The sequence below is a fragment of the Lycium barbarum genome, chromosome 6, assembly GCF_019175385.1.
Source record: "Lycium barbarum isolate Lr01 chromosome 6, ASM1917538v2, whole genome shotgun sequence".
NCBI lineage: Eukaryota > Viridiplantae > Streptophyta > Magnoliopsida > Solanales > Solanaceae > Lycium > Lycium barbarum.
In genome coordinates, this window is record NC_083342.1 from 132,841,751 (window position 1) to 132,858,945 (window position 17,195).

The 17,195-nt window shown below is 37.3% G+C and overlaps 1 protein-coding gene across 6 annotated transcripts; it reads right to left on the bottom strand.

The window, feature by feature from the left end:
- Positions 1 to 1,237: 1,237 nt before the first annotated feature.
- On the bottom strand, positions 1,238 to 9,363 carry LOC132599135 (probable E3 ubiquitin-protein ligase ARI2). 6 transcript variants are annotated; one of them, XM_060312362.1, is made up of 7 exons: positions 8,977 to 9,361; positions 8,317 to 8,349; positions 7,939 to 8,218; positions 7,102 to 7,582; positions 3,561 to 4,109; positions 3,331 to 3,488; positions 1,238 to 1,748 (listed from the first exon to the last, which is right to left on the bottom strand). In XM_060312362.1, exons 1-7 carry the CDS (start codon positions 9,097 to 9,099, stop codon positions 1,606 to 1,608), a joined length of 1,767 nt encoding a protein of 588 aa, XP_060168345.1. In that variant the 5' UTR covers positions 9,100 to 9,361; the 3' UTR covers positions 1,238 to 1,605. The 6 variants fall into 6 exon arrangements, 4 of the variants coding, with proteins under 4 accessions (XP_060168345.1, XP_060168348.1, XP_060168347.1 ...); XR_009566772.1 differs by having other exon boundaries at positions 1,610 to 1,815; positions 3,571 to 4,109; positions 8,977 to 9,363; XR_009566771.1 differs by having other exon boundaries at positions 1,610 to 1,748; positions 3,571 to 4,109; positions 8,977 to 9,362.
- Positions 9,364 to 17,195: the final 7,832 nt, after the last annotated feature.

Below are 17,195 nucleotides of genomic sequence, written 5' to 3' on the forward strand. Positions count from 1 at the left end.
CAACACGCAGCTTTGTGTCTTTGTTTTGCTCATCAAACTTGTCAATCAGGTACAGAAATAGCAGATGCAGCATTGGCACTGAGAGTGAAGTACGCGAATATTTTTGAGTTCAAATTCCTGGATGTGTTTGCTAGAAAATATCATTTTGAGTTTTCTACACTTGCTAAGTTCGTGCATTCTGATGTTGTCAATGTGGCTTTTAGAATATCTATGTGATTAGATGCATAATTATGATGTTATTTAGTTGTATAATTTTGTGTTTTAATAGTGAGGATGTGAAAGCAGTTAATACTATTATTCTAGAATTTTTGTTAGTTTTTTGGTGACACCGTAAACATACATTAACAAACAAAAAAGCATACACCTAAAGAGATTCTAATCCCACAACAGAGTCTTGTGCAGATCAGGCCCCCAACAAATCAAAGGAAATCGAGTTACGAATTCAACTTCAGTTTAAAAATAAAAATAAAATTAAAAAAACCCTCTACGTCTATGAGCTCTTTTTGATGAACTACATGTGTCTAATCTACCCAAATCTCCCTCTTTATCTGTTTAAGACTTTAAGTATCTCAGTCGCCTGTACATGTATGCCTTTAAACACTTTCCAGTTCAGGGCTCTCCAAGTGATGTCATTGCCCCCAAACTGTTGCTATTATTTCCTTTTGGAACTGCTATTAAACCCTTTTTGTAATTTTCTTGGAGGATTTTAATATGGTGAAACTTAATCTCCATACCTTTTTTCATCCTCTGCGTCTTATGATATTATGTAGAGCACATGTTGTATTACAGTGTTCCCTTTATGATCTAAAGGGTAATGAGAGACGATCAGAAGTTTTTCCTGTATTTATGAAAAGTCGCAACATTGTTAGATTAATATAAAAGTCAGTCTCTGTGAATTTGCTCATATTGCAGGTCCCAAACCAAGATAAAGGAAGGATGTTGCGCTAGGCTAGCAGCCAACATGCGTAGACAGTAGTGTTAGATTAATTCTAACTCACCTGCAAGATCCATATTTCGACTCACGATGCCAGAAATCTTTATCTCCAGAGGAATAGTACTTAGAAATCATGCTTGAGATCTGGGAATAGATATCTTTTTACGTTACTTACATGAATCCCATCAGAACATAGATACAACTTAGACGTTTTTTTGTAAGCTAATCCAGAAAGTAACTGGTACAGTTGCATGAATAAGAAGATGAGAGAAAAGGAACCAGTAAACAACACTGAGGTAGAAATTTCACCAAATAAATTTCCATAACTAACTTGAAACCAAAAGTTCCAAGGGAGCAATGCCCATTTTGCCAAGTGCACAACGAGAGGAGCTCACAGGAGGGTTTAGAAGGGCCAGTAAAAAAATACATAACTACCTACCCCAAACAAGCCAAATAAAGGCTATACATTTGAAATCTGGACAAAAACTAAGGACCTTTTAAGGTAATTCTTGTCCTCTAATAGGCATCTAAAAAAATTTCAAGAACAAAAGAGGATGACGCAGTGAAATGCGTCACCCATTGAACTATCATCTCATATCTCTGAGAGTAGCTTTGTTTCTCTTTTTCAGAGCTGTACAGTTATATTAAAATAATCAGCAACTAAATAAGAGTCAATTCCTATCAATGAGCTCAGCAGGCAAGTTTAGATCGAAAAAGCCACCACCAGAATCCTTTCTTGCACGCTTCCTTGAGGAACATCCACTCTCATCTGAAGTCCCAGAACCTGATGGTTGAACCAATTCTATGGAACCTCCTGCAAGATGTACAAGAAGCAGTACAATGTTCAATTACTAACTCTTTTTCTGGTTATAATGTACAACCTGCATTACCAAAACAAGAAAAAAATGAAAATAAAGGAAACAAATTTATATAAACAGTTACAGTACATCCCAACCAACCCTCCAAAAAAAAGAAGAGGGGAGACGTATCCTGCAAAAGAGAAAGGGAGAAGAGGGAATGTAGGCAAGAACGGAAACAAATCTAAAGAAAATAGGCAAATTTCACATAACTAGCACTGATAGTCTACAAGATTAGTAGTGTAAGATTGAACTGAGTAAGATTTAATTGCATAAAATAGCCTTCATTAACCATCACGGAGCTCTTCTATGAAAGGTCAAAACTGCTGTATGGCAAACAGTGACTGTTAATGTTTGGAACTTTGGAGGTAGAATTGGATGGCAACTTTAAACCATGGTTCTTAAGTGTTCTTTTGGTAACAACTGATGAAGATACTTTAGATAAGAAAGTAAATAGTTCTTGAAGGTAAAACATAAATTTGTTTATATGATATTAATTTTACAAGTTAGTATATGAGTTAATTTCATTGTGGGCTACTAATAGGATGAAATAAGACGAGACGTTTTCAACACAGACAGTTCAGAATTATAATATTGAACTCATATGATTGGTGGGTGAAATTGCAACATAACCAGAAAACTTGCTTAGAAACTGGATCAACCAATAAAATTACCACTAACCAATTAAGTTACTAGAACAGTAAATCATTTTTGCAAAATTGCAGATTACGATCTAGCTGTTGCCTAATGCTTAAACAATTCATCACATAAAATGATCAAGACATTATCAGTAGTTCCGGTGCCCATAGGTTTAGTTCCTGCCTTCCTGCCCATTACCTTTCTTCCTCTTCAAGAGAAAAGAAAAAGTTTGGGCAACTACCAATCATGACATTCACTTTTTTTTTTTTTTTTTTTTTTTTTGGTAAGGTAAATTTACCAATCACAGCAATTCTTTTAATTAGACATATACTAATTTCTCATAATTGCTTCAGCAAGATTGGCTTGTGACTAAGGCCATTTTTCCATAACTCCCAACTCTATTACTACTCCAACTAGCACCCACTGCCTTAAACAACAACAACATAGAATGTCACCCCTCTTTAAGATGACAACTAAAGAAAGGCAACCTGCTCTATCTTAGGATTAACTGATTCATTGAAAACAATTCTCCATAAACAGCTTGCCAGTCCACCGGCTCAACTGAATGAAGAAGAAGATGATGATGATGCAAAAGCATTATGAATAATAGCATGCCTAAAATACTTAAACACCTTCTCAAACAAATAATAGCATGTCTAAAACGCTTAAAGTAACGCATTCCCAAGCAAGTCGAAAACATACTGCCGTTCTATGATGCGGTAACATTTTTTTTTTGCGACCAAATCTGATGAGGTAACTATGAGATGATGTAAACTACTTGTATCACTTGCAAAAGCAATCAGAATTGTAGAGGTGGACACAACAAACTACCACGCCCCAGTAGGCAGAGATGATTGATCTACATAGGTACTCTGGCATGAGAGAGGATGGAAACTTCACCATTTGTCTGGTCCTGAGCTTTTTGATTGTTGTTTGCTTTGGTGCTCCGGCCTCCATTAAGCTCTGTTGCTCTCTCAATGCCCTTTGACTGGTATGGAGCTATATTATGACTACTGAACTGTAGAGCTCCCAATAAATCATTCTCGATGCATTCATACCTGCAAATCAGCATTACCATCAGTTTCTCACTAAAACTACCAATAACTTAGGATATCCAGACACCTACTTACATCTTCTTACATAGTGTATCAGTTACCACAGAGAGGTTCAAGACTTGCATCCTCATTTCCATAATCTGTGCCTCTTCGTATTCATCAAACGGCTCCTCAAAAGCTTTTGATAACTTTTCAACATTTTCCTCAAGCTGCTGCTGCTGGTCCTCAAATAAATGCTGTTTTATTTCCTTTTCCTCTTTTGTCATTTCATCTTTAAATAAGTCATCACCAAACATATAAAACGCAAATGGGTATGAAAACGAGAGAGCCCGTCTTGATCTGAAAAGCCTGTAAAGTCCATTTGTAACCCAACTAAAATCTCTCAATCTTGAATCCTTTGATTCCAGTTTTGCCACCTTTTCTTTTATAGTCTCCCTCAGACGAGACTCCTGTGTAAAAGAATCCGTATGAGCTTTATAACGATTGTGATAATGCATGTAGCGATAGAGATCACGCTTAGCCCGTTCAGACTTCTTCTCCTGATCTTCTTTATAACGACCACAGCTGTGACCAGCGATACTTGACCAAGTATGATCTCGGCCAGTAGCTCCACCACATAGCCAACTACAGCAAACAAAGAAAAACATAACAAGATCAACCAACTAAACTGGGAAGGCAATTTCCTTCAGTGCTGGTGTAAGTAATGTCAAACAACACTCAAAGAAAGAGTAGCTGCTAATTCAATTTCGAGAGTCTCCTGTTTCCTAAGAAAGAGTTGTTGAACCTTTAAGAATAATTTTCAAAAGTACTAAAGAACAAATATGTCAAAGGCCTTAAGAATTTCGTCTAAATCAATGACAATGAGTTCTCACATATTTTTAAACTTAAAAAAGAAATTAACACAAGTGTAGAACGTTATTTTTATTACATGACAAGAAAAGAAAATTCATCAAAACGACATAAAAAATAAGTATCATAAAAGTATCTAGTGCAAACAATAATAAATAAATTTTGTAGTTCAAACAACAATTAGTAATAGTACACCTCAATCCCAGACTAACTAGAGTTGGCTATATGAATCCTCCAACTCATGTTGCTCCATTTTTAACCCATTTCATTCCAATAATCAACAGTTTGGGTTCCCGAATGCTAAAAAGCGTCTCTACATTTTCTAATTACATTCAAATCTTTAAATATAGACATAACACATTTTGCACTAAATAAGATGCCAACAAGCATAATATGTTGTAACCTATAGAATGTACAGGTATTAACACACCAACAGTACTAACAGCTTCACGAGTTCTGACCAACTTCCTCTCCTTTCTTTTATTTAAATGCTTCAACAGACCACCTTAACTTGTCAATGCAAACAGATTACAATGTCCAGCAATACAGAACAGAAAGAAGAATGAAATTTCATACTTCTAACTATCTCCAAAGTCTAATAAAATAACCTGCTCTCCTTGGTTATGTAATGAAAATGAAATAATATATTTTGTGGCCTCCAGGTTTAAAGCCTAGGGATCTATCTTCAGCAAGTACTTGTATACCTTAGTTCAAAGGTATGTTATTTGCAAATATATCATGATTGATGAAATTAACTAGGGAGTCAACCAAGCTTGAACTATATAAAGCACTTTAGGATAAGTATGTGAAGGAATCTTAACCAAAACTTTAGGCAATGATTAGAGTAGGTCGAGACCTTTACAAGTCGCTTTAGAAGTCCTTACAAAATTTATGTGTAGCTTAACAACCTCGTACACAAGTATCCAGTCCAATTTGAGATTCCTAAATAGACTTTAATGCAAACTTATGAGAGTGTGATTATGCGCACCAGGTAAGAGAAATTGAACATCCAACTCAAAACTTTAAAGTGCAGGTGGAATAGCATAAAACCTTCATAAACCCCTTTGGGAGGCACAGTTCATATAAAGACAATTATATGACTCAACACAATAGAAGTAAGACAATATAAGCATTCAAATTTAGCCAATATAACAAAAATGAGGTTGAAGTGAGAATAGACAAGGTTGTACCGTTGTAGTGCCTAAAAATTTAGACAATTGAGATATTTAGACACAATCTCTCGGAATAATATCATGATAACTGATGTAATGCATGCAATTATTTAAGATGTTTAAAATGAAGGGTGCTAAGGGAGTATTATGTGATAGTAGAATACCTAGTGTAGAGCAAGTCCTAGTAACGTAAGACCAACAATGTAAATAGGCGTGACTATTGGCCACTAAATCACAAACCATACCCATAGGATAAATGTTATAGTAATGTGAACACACTAAGATATATGTGCAATCTTTCAAGATTAGACAACACTAGAAATGATCACATCTGACAGAATGTAAGTAGAAACATGCGGAGGAATGAGATAAGATCGCCTGAGATGATTTAGTCATGTATTACATAGACATCCAAATGCACAAGCTCGTATCACTGACACCATGATACATTGGAGATATTAATATGGGACAAAATAAACCTAAGATCACATGGAGGAAAAGCTGTCTCAGAAAGCATATAACTTCCCGCACTGCAATCCATGCAGACTTAGTAAAGCACAGAACACGATGACATAATCGTATGGTTTAGAATTTCTAGTTTAAGAAACCTTAATTACAGACTGGGATGTTGTGCCATGGGCTTTCGGGAAAAGAAAGAGAAAACTCGAGGCATGGGATGATGCCCCTCCAGCCCTGATGTTGGTGATTTGGAAAGAGAGGAATATGAGAGCATTCGAAGGGGTTGAGAATGACATTGTACACTTGAGGATCAGCTTCGTTTGGTGCACCCACCACTAAGGCATAGGTGTTAGTATTATGTGGTTCACCGACGACATTCCTACTTGTATAGATGAGTAGTTGACTTTCATAGAGAATCAAAATTAGGTTCCCTACTTTTGGTATATTTCTAGTACACTGGAGTTTTTTTTCTCCCTTCATCAATAAAATTATTCACTTTATAACAAAAAAAAAAAAGCACCTTAATTAAAGACAAGTTAGCAAGTCCTAGGCATCCAAGTTCTTCCAAACAAGGTCAATATAACTTAAGCTAAACTAGATCTATGTTAACTTCAAACTAGATCAAAATTTTGGATCACCCCCAGGCTTTAGTCTAGTGTATGAGCGCAGTGCAGCGCATGATGTGTGAGTTAGGCGCACGTCACCGGTTCAAACCTTGCCACAGATAAAAGGCAAAGTGGAGAAGGACAGAGGGGTGGGCCCATTACCCACTGAGCTTCGAATTATGCGCCACTGGTCCGGGACATCTCGGTTATAAATAAAAGTATTGGATCAAGTCCGATCCTAATCCTAAAATTCCAAAAGAGATCTCAAGCTTTTAATAGCTTGTTGGATTGGAAGCCGCAGTCGATGCCTTCTTGCTTGTGTAGTTGGTCTTGCCTGATTAGTGCGTAAAGTTACTGGAGGCTGCTAACAGTCTACGGTAAAACAAAAGTTGCACTATCAAGTCATGTTCTCTACAAACGGGGCACCAACAGTGCTGGCATGTATCCAGAGTGTTTGTTCATCAATAACATCAGAATTAGCTTTCAGTTGTGACAAATCTAGGCACAAATAGACATCAAGAATAAACTCACCAAAATGCTTGCCCACAAATGCAGCTAACTAAGTTGCAACCTCCGTTCTTCTCAACAGGTTTGTGACACTTTGGACAAGGCTTAGTGTGAACTGTAATCCAATTAACTGTCTCTGATTCGTCTCGGCACTTCTTGGCCCAAAGTTCCCACATCAAGCAAGAACAAGGTGAATGTGCTTCTGATAAGCAACAGAAACAGAACTGTAAACCACATGAACATTCTACTTCACAAAATTCATCAGTCTCTACCCGTATAGCATTCCCACAATGAGGGATACTTGGACACCATTTCACCATTTTATTGTCCTCAATGTATGATTCAAGGAGAAACCGATCAAATTTCTCTGCCAAATCAGGATGCCTTTTACTAACTAGCTTTCTGATAACAGCTTCGTCGCAAATAGCAAAGCATTTATGAGCCATGCACCTTATTCTCTTACTTTGCCCCTCCTTTATTTTCACAATGAAATGCTCTGTCCAACCTAAACAAACAAAATAAGAATTAGTTTTTCCAGCACAAAAATGAAAATAAGTAGCAGAAATATTCACAATTTGATTAGCAGGTAACAAAAAAAAAGAGAACGACAGAACTACTTTAGTTAGACAGGTTTTAAGGAAACCAAATGTAAACACCATTTGAAAAATAAAAAAAGCACACCCTTCGATATAGAAAAAAAAAACTTATAAATCTTAAAAACAGTCGAAACAAAATTGCATTTTATGCTAATTACAGAACCGAAAGGCCAAAATTCAGGATGAACAAGTTTATAAGAAGTAGAATGAACTCTGGTGGAATCAGTAAAGAAGCACTAGTTCTACTCAAAGAATTAGTTCTCACAGTCATTGCAGAAGTAGTGACCACAGTCCATTTTAGTGACCACACTCCCCGCTACCTCTTCTATGCATATATCGCACGTCACAGTCGAAGAAGACACAGACGAGCCAAAATCAACTTCATCAACATCAGGTACCCCTGCTTCAGTAAATAAGCAACTTCTTCCCTTTTCAACAAGAATAGCAAGCAACCTAACGACATCCCAACGGTAGTGAATAAGCAAGGTTCTTGCATGGTGTTCTCTTAGGGAGAGCATTTCCATCACTCTCTTCAAATCTTCCCTCTAGCACATATGTGAAACATCTCAGATATCCATGTTTAAACATAAACACTAACCATACAAGCCTCAAATGTCAAGAAAAACTGTTCAAGTCTTCTTACCTGTGCCACCAAGAGAGACTCCTTTGTAATCACCTGTAAAAAAAGTGTAAATTATCAGACAAAACCTATAAAGAGAGGGCAAAAAAAGGGAGGCAACAACAATGGCAAAGCATTCAACTGAAATCCATAGAAAAACCACCTAAATTGAAGGTGCTAATTTCAAAGACACTTCCTTTACCACAGTTTAGATAAAGACAACAACAACAACAAAAACAACATACCCGGTGTAATCCCACAGACGGGGTCAGGGAGGGTAGGATGTAAGCGGACCTTACCCTTACCTTTGTGGGGATAGAGAGGCTGTTTCCGGCAGACACTCAGCTCAAAAATAATCAAAGCATGACAGTTTAGATAAACAAATTTACAAAAACTTAAAACCTACAAAGAAAAGCCTGGTAGATACCATAAACTCCAATCAATCAACTATGCCCCAATCCCTAACTATTAAGAGAATTACACTAAGACTTCCTGACCTAAAATTCAAAAGTTTGATTTTTTTTTTTTTTTTTTTTTAATAACCAGGTTTGAAATTATCTAATTATTACACCTATCACATACATGATCATCAAAATTGTAGGTTCATAACAAATAGCAAAAAAATTAAACTAAAAAAAAAAAAAAAAAAAGTGATAAATAAAAAATCTAGGGATTTAAAAGCACCTTGCAGGAATTTCCTGTGGATGAGCCCCACTGAGAATCAGTCTCATCATTCTCAAGTCCATCAAAAGAGTCGTCTTGATCAGATGAATATATATCTTCATCGCTGCTCCCGTAATCCTCCATTATAAACCAAAAAATGAAAAGCGAAGAAGAAAAATGTATGAATCAAAAAATTGGTGGATCGAAGTGACAATTCTGAGAGATATAAAAACGGAGGTTTATTGGGCAAATGTTTTTGTTTTTAGCCGGTGAGAGGAGGGAGATATATAGAGAAAAATGCGTGTTGTTTTGTATAGAATTTGTTAATTTTTTGCTTAGTGAAGGGGGAAAGGAGGCTTTTCCTTGTTTTTTAGCTGTTGTGGAGGAGTTGAGGCTGGGAATCCGAGTTGGAGTAGGGAATTATGAAACTTATACGGTGTCGTTGCAGTAGCTTCAACCGCAAGATTTTGATCAAACGATGCGTTTTGATGATGTTCAAAAGATTGTCAGTATCCCACATTTGGTTCATTTTTCTCTTTTCTTCCCCCCCCCCCCCCCGCACCTTGTTGGTTAGTCAAATATAGTACTCCTATTAGTAGTTATTAATTCTGAAATATGCCGTCGAACTATCGGAAATAGCTCATTTATGCCATTCGTCAATAGTTTGGCTCATTTATGTCATCTCTCGTCACCAAAATGACTCATCCATGCCACTTTTTTATTAACGTCGGTTTTATAATACCAGATATGAAACGTGACCTCCAACTAGATTATGGTTGTGGGTGGGTCGGGAGTATGGGTCGTATTTTTTATGTTACACCCCGAAAAAATTCGCGTTACTAAGGTTGCAGACGACTTAATGTGAGCTCAAGGAGGAGCAAATATTACAAGTATAAAGGATGAAATTCTACTGTATTAGCATGAGGATAGCATGAGTATGATATTTGGAATTCGTACAATATGATTGGAATGATACGTTAAAAGATATATAGCCCTCGTAACCGCAAGTTGAGGTGGGGCTCACGTGATGGGATTTTTATAAAGGACATATGACAAGTTATATGGACAATATATGTGAAGTTAAACACAACTCAAGAAGGACCCTTGAGCCAAATCCAAGTGTAAGCTCTCTAAAAAGATGTTTTTAAGTTACGTTTTCGGATGATCTGACTTCGGGAGGCCATAACCCCATCATTATTTGGGAATTTGGGAAAACTCTAAAAATGAAAATTGTAGATAATTTAAATACCTTTCCAACCATAGGTTGTGGGACTTCACACGACATAGGGATAAAAAGTTATGGATGTTTTAAGACAGAAAGGTCAAGCTGGGCAGTAGGCACGGCCCAACCCGACTCAAGGTCGGTGGGAACCGACCCAAGACCCATATATAAGGGATAAATTCATACAAATTCATTCATTTTACACAACAAGCAGTCCACAAACTTTTAGAGAGAGAGAGAGAGAGAGAGTGGATAATCAAGCAAGTTTAAGGTCCCGAATCCCGAGGCTCGTGAAGGATAAAGTGTAGTACAAGTTGTTGCCGTCGTTTTAAGCTAAAAATTGAACTTGGGGGATGTTGTTTTCGTGGTGGCTGATCATATAAGGTATGTTTAAGACGTTAATGATGTTCTTACCATGATCATTGATAGATTTGACGGGTTAGAATACAGAAAATGATGTTGAAAATTCGGTTATAATTTTTGGATATCAAATGACTTGGGGGATGTTTTGGTATGATTAAATGGATATAATTAGTTGGATATTGATATAAAATGATTGTTGATATTGTTCTTGATGTTGTTGATAAGTTGTTGTTCTTGAATTTGGGAGAATAAAGTGTATGAAGATATCGTATACAAAGCGTATACCGGGCTGTTTTGGTGTATATCTTTGGGAGTTGATGCTTTGAGTTTAAAGAGGCTTATATGAGATGGTTCTTGTTGTTGTTGGTTGCTGATTGTGTTGTTAAATTGAATTGGAATTAGAGGAAAACGAAGATTACAGGGAAAATGCTGCCCGAATTTACGGAAGTTAATTACGAGCTTAGAGAAGTATATGAACCTTTTTCAAGTTGTCTACGGTTTTCTTTACCTTGATTGTAGATTGGCCAGTGTTTGGAAGCATAAGTTAAGCTAATCACGTAAGCGACAAGGTATGTAAGGCAAACCTTTCTTCTTTTGGCATGATCCTTGTTGTTATTCGTTCTATATGTACTCCATATGATTCCATTCTCGAGTAAGGTCTAAATGTTTCTTGTGACGGCTTATTGATATTGTACTCCTATTCTGTTCCGAAGGGAACACCCATAATGTGCCAAGTTGAGTTGTGTATATGGTGTTACTAATGATTTCGAGGAAATGAGTTTTATACTAAAGGAAACATAAAGTTTGATTTTCAAAACCACTCCGAAAGGGCTGCGAGATTTTACTACTTCATTTCATTTACGATTTATGTTTACATTCCTTAGTATCATCCCTTTGTATTGATATGATCATTTATTCTTTGGGTAGGGCGATAAGATGAAATTGAGTAGAATATATGTAGTAAGAATTTCATAACAATTCTACCCTCAAACCTGGAAGTATGTCCTTCTAAGTCTAGTGAGATACAAATTTGATAACTTCTTATGAAAGACAAAGGCTAATAATTGGATTGTGATGAATTGATTAGTGACTTATGATATGAATTGAAATTGATATTTGTGGATTGAGTTTGTATTGATATGATGGTGATATTAAGCCGGAAGCGGCTGCTCGAAGGGGCCATCATTATTAAGCCAGAAGCGGCTGCCCGACGGGGCCATCGTTATTAAGCCGGAAGCGGCTGCCCGAAGGGGCCATCATTATTATGCCGGAAGCGGCTGCCCAAAGGGGCTATCATTATTATGTCCGAAGGGTCGTCCGAAGGGACTATTGTGATACTAGCCGGAAACGGCTATCCGAAGGGACCATTCTGTTAATATGTCAGAAGCGGCATGTGTGTTGGATTGCATTATTTACTTAAAGATTGTTTTGAGACTTCGTGCGCCCATTTATGTTTCTTCCAGCGAAGGCTGCAGGTATCGAGTTAGATTGTGATTTTTTTCTCTGCTAAGTCAAATTATGATTATGATTTGTTACCTCCTTACATACTCAGTACATTGTCCGTACTGACGTCCTTTTGCCTGGGGAAGCTGCGTTCATGCCCGCAGCCCAAATTGTTTGGCAGGTTAAGTGTACAGCCAGGATGCGTGGACGTCAGCTAAGATTGGCAAGTTCCACCTCATTCTGGAGCTGTGCTGAGTCGTGTATAGATATATATGATTATGGGTATGTCAGGGCCCTGTCCTGACTCATAATGGTCAGTTTACTTCTTAGAGACTTCTGCAGATAGTGTCCTGTGGTATGTTTGTCGAGATGTCGACAAAGTGATGTCAGTTGAGTCATTTGTGGATTTTAGAAGAGTATTTATTTTAGATGATTTCAATTAGTTTAAAGTGGTTATTTGATTGAAAGTTTTCATAATCGATATAAAGATAATGATTTATATTTGGAAAAGTTTTATGTTCTTAAAAGTTTTTGAAATGACAGGTTTTGATAAAGCGAATGTCTGAGGGTTCGCTCGACTCTGATGAGAGTCGGGTGCCCGTCATGCCTTACCATTGTTAGGGTGTGACATTTTATTAATTTGAATTGGGCTGGTTTTATTAAACGGCGTAGACCTCTAATCACATGCGTGGCTAGAATTTGAGGTTTGTGGATTCCAAATTCAAATCTTTAACTTACTCGGTTCTAAATTACTAATTTATACATCTTACACAAATTTCATAATAATAAATAAGGCAAATATAAAGTTTGAACAAAAGCTTGTGGGTTCGACCGACCTTTAATTGGAGGTCACGTTTCATATCTGGTATTATAAAACTAGCGTCAATGAAAAATGGCATGAATGAGTCATTTTGGTTACGGGTGATGACATAAATGAGCCAAACTATTGATGAGTGACATAAATGAGGCATTTCCGATGGTTCGATGGCGTAAATGAGCCAAACTATTGACGTGTGGCATAAATGAGCCATTTCCGATCGTTTGATGGCGTGTTTGAGCCTTTTCCGTTATTAATTTCACAAAGCCTTAGTGGTGGTTTAGTTACAATCAGGATTATAATACCGTAATAAGATATTTTATTTTCTTTTGGTAGAAATTTTAACTTCGAAATTAGCAATTTCAAGATTGTTTTGTACACCTTCCGTTTACTTTTATTTGTTATACTTCACTTGACTAATTTTCGGAGTTAAGTTGGATTTAATTAATTCAATATTTTAAAATTAATATAAATGTTTGAAAAGTATACAAAAAATATTATAAGTTGCAATTTTTCTCATACTAATATGATAAAAAAAAAATACATCTTAAATTATTAGTCAAAACCCATGTAGATTGACTCTCTATAAGTGAAACGTGACAAGCAAAAGTAAACGGAGAGAGTATTATAAATTGTGGTAATACTTCTATACCATATTTCATACGGGGTAACAATCCCGGTACAAACTAACAAATTGGCCTTTCTTCAAATGTTTCCCCAAAGTATTGTGAGAAAGTCAAAGTTAAAATTGAAAATCAAAGTTTATTCAGGGTGTGTTCGGTATGGAGGAAAATGTTTTCCTAGAAAATAAGTGAATTTCCACTTATTTTCTCATGTTCGTTTGGGTAGTGGAAAATAAGTGAATTTCTTACTTATTTTCTCATGTTCGTTTGGTTGATAGAAAACGTTTTTCGAAAAATACTCATCCAAGCCTCACCAACTCCAACCCAACCCCATACCCCCAACCCCACCCACACCCCACTCCCACGCACCCACCCCCCTCCAAAAAAAATTCGTTTGATTTTTTTTTTTGCACCCCCACCCCAACCCTCACCAACTCCAACCCAACCTCAATCTCTACCCCACCCCACCCGCATCCACTCCCACTTACCCACCCCTATGCCCCCACCCCCCTCCATTTTTTATTTTTTATTTTTTGCACCCCCACCCCCAACCACTCCCTTAACCCATACACCACCCCCTCCCTTCGCACCCTACCCCCACCTACCCACCCCCTCCCACACCATTTTTTTTGAAGTTTTTAATTTTTTTCTAAATTTTCTACACCACCAAATCCCCCATCACCCCCCTCTCCCTTTGCGTGGAACCCATACCACACCAACACTCCCCCTCCCCAACCCCAATATTTTTTTTTTGAATTTTTTTATTGTTTTTTGCGGGTTTCTACACCCCCAGACACCCCCTACCCCAAAAAAATCTTTTCACCACACACCCCCACCCAAAATACCCCATCGCCCCTTCCAAAAGTTTTAATTTTTAACCACGCAATAATTCAATTTTTATAATTGTCAACTTTTTTCAATTTTTTTTTGGAGGGGAGGTGGGGTGCAAAAAACCAAAACAAATGTCAAAACATTTTTTTCAAAAAAATATTTTTGTGGTAGTGGGGGGGAGGGGTAGGGTGCGGGGTGGGGTGGGGGTTGGGGGGTGCAAAAAAACAAAACAAATGTCAAAACGTTTTTTCAAAAAATATTATTTTTTTTTTGCGGGGGGGGGGGGGGGGGGGGGGGGGGGGGGGGTGAGGGGGGTGACGGGGTAGGGGTGCGGGCGTGGGGGAGGGGTTGGGTGGGGGTGGAAAAAAAACTTTTTTTTTCAAAAAAAAATAATTTTTTTGCTGGGGGTAGGGGGGTGGGGTAGGGGTGCGGGAAAGGGGTAGGGTGCGAGGTGGGGTGAGGTGCAAAAAAAAAAAGTCAAAACTTTTTTTTTCAAAAAAAATAATTTTTTTAGCTAGGGGGTAGGGAGGTGGGAGTAGGGGTGCGGGGGTGGGGGAGGGGTAGGGTGCGGGGTGGAAAAAAAAAGTCAACTTTTTTTTTTAATAATTTTTTTGCGGGGGGTTGGGGGTTGGGGTTGGGATGGTGGGGTGGGTGGGTGGGGTTGGGGTGGTGGGGTGGTGGGGTTGGGGTTTGGTGGTTGGGATTGGGTTGGGTGGTGGTAGGGTGGTTGGTGGAATGAACTTGTGAACTTGTTTTCCCTACTTTTATTAGGGAAGTAATTTTCCCCAATTTTGAGGAAAATGTTTTCCAAAAGAAAATATTTTTCAAAATTTTTGACCAAACGAACATATGAAAATTGGAAAACCGAACACACCCTTAGTTTAAATCGGACGCAAGTTATTTATTATAGCCTGTATATCTCATTTGTTATCTAATGAACCGAATATCTACTAATAATCCCCATATAATTTATTTGCAAACCAAATGACCACTATTAGGATAGTAATCTTTCTAGCCCCTTGTGACTATGATTTGGTTGAATAAACAGATGAAATAAATAAAAAATTAACTAGCAATAAGAATTAAGAAATCGAATAACGAAATTTGTGTCACGCCTCAAATCTGGAGTGGCGTGACCGGCACTTGATGCCAACCTAGGCCCAAGCGAACCACTTTAAATCTGAAACTCTGGGAGTAACCCCCAACTTAAACCAATAAGGCCTACCTGCACACAAACAATACTAACAGGCCGGCGAGGCTGTAATCTGGATATATGTGTGTGTGTGTGTGTGTATATATATATACACTGACCATCTCTTCTGAATTGGGCACACACACTGAAAATATAAATACACAACTGAGCAAGCCGACGAGGCTGCCATGTATGTTGTACAACAAAATGAGAGCCGACAAGGCTACATAACATCCCCAACAACGTACAACTGTCCACTAACCTTTAGGGAACACGAGCTGTAGAAAGGACAGGACATGGCCCCGTCATACCCATATATACATGTCAAAATAGCATACCACAAAGGGACTGCAGCTCCGGACCAAGTTAAGCGCACTGACTGCGGCAGAGTAAAAGGCTTACCGAGCTGGATCGCCTCTCTGTTTATCTGAACCTGCGGGCATGAACGCAGCCCCCCCCCCCCCGAGCAATAGGGTGTCACACCCCATTTTAACCCGGGAGATTAAAATAAAAGTACGACATATTGGAGATTCCTGTTATTTTGTTTGTTATTAAGGAGTCGCCACCTAATTATTTATGGTGAATTAGGACACCTAAAGTTTATTAAAACTACGTTTAAAGTTAACTTTGTTTAAGGTCTGCGAAACTTAAGATTCTGGGTAAGGGTTCAATTAGTCTAAAGGGAAGGTATTAGGCATCCTTTAAGACCCATTAACAATGGTTAACCGACCGAACTAAAATTTAATTAGGGTAAGTGTAAATATAGTATTATAGAGAAGAAAGTAGTTTTGTAAGTATGGCTAAAGTTATAAATAAGCATGTGAACATGCTATTTGTAAAAATAGAACTTGTAAATAATAATTTGTATAAAAGAATACTCATTATGTTATTTTAAAATACAACTTATAAATGTTGTTGAAATTTTAAATGAAAGTGTAATAGTATTGTTTAAAATAATACTTGTAGAAAACACAATAATTTGTATAAAGAGTTTAGTTAAAATAAACTAAAAGAAACAAAATATGTAATGTTTATATGTATTCGGAGAAAAGTGAGCTATGCCGACTCACAAATTCAAAGAGTTATTGTAAGATTAATGTGGAATAAATATTAAAGACTTCATACGAAGACTAGTAGTTTAATATATATATAGTGCTAAGGTTATTTCCAACAATTATGTATTTCGAGTGTTAGAAAGGAATTAAAGTGGGAAAGTTATCCGTTGAAACTAATTTGCCTTTTATTTTTTAGAATAAGCTAAGTTAGTGTAGAATTTGGGGCGTTTTAAAACTTCTAAAATAGTAAGTATAATTTATGGTTCCTTTAGTCAAAAATATATAGTCATGATACTTGGAAAATCAATTATTCTAAAAATGATAAATATTGTGGATAATAGATAATTTCGATATAAACTACTGAAGCTTAATTGCTAGTCTTCTCTTTGAATTAACTACCCACAACTAAACTAAAATCTCTAATGTTACTAAAGTTTATCTAAATTAGCAAACACAATGTTAATCATACAATATACGTTAAATGCACATAAAAAAGAATAGGGATGAGGCAAATGGGCTCAGCCCACTTTCTTGGACTGCTGTGATCTGTTTGCTGTTGGGCTTCGGCCCAGTAAAGCTGCTGCGAACGAAACTGGTAGAATGACTCGAGAGGAGTTATGTTGGGTTTTTAGCCCAACGCCAAATGCGGGAAAAGACGACGAGCCGCTTGGACTCGTATGCGATGTTCATGCAT

Coding starts and splice junctions, on each gene's coding strand:
- LOC132599135 (XM_060312362.1), bottom strand. CDS start 9,099: ATGGAGGATTACGGGAGCAGCGATGAAGATATATATTCATCTGATCAA. Junction 8,219..8,316: donor AGTCTCTCTTGGTGGCACAG/GTAAGAAGACTT, acceptor CATATGTGCTAG/AGGGAAGATTTGAAGAGAGT. Junction 1,749..3,330: donor AGCTCAGGACCAGACAAATG/GTGAAGTTTCCA, acceptor TACATCTTGCAG/GAGGTTCCATAGAATTGGTT.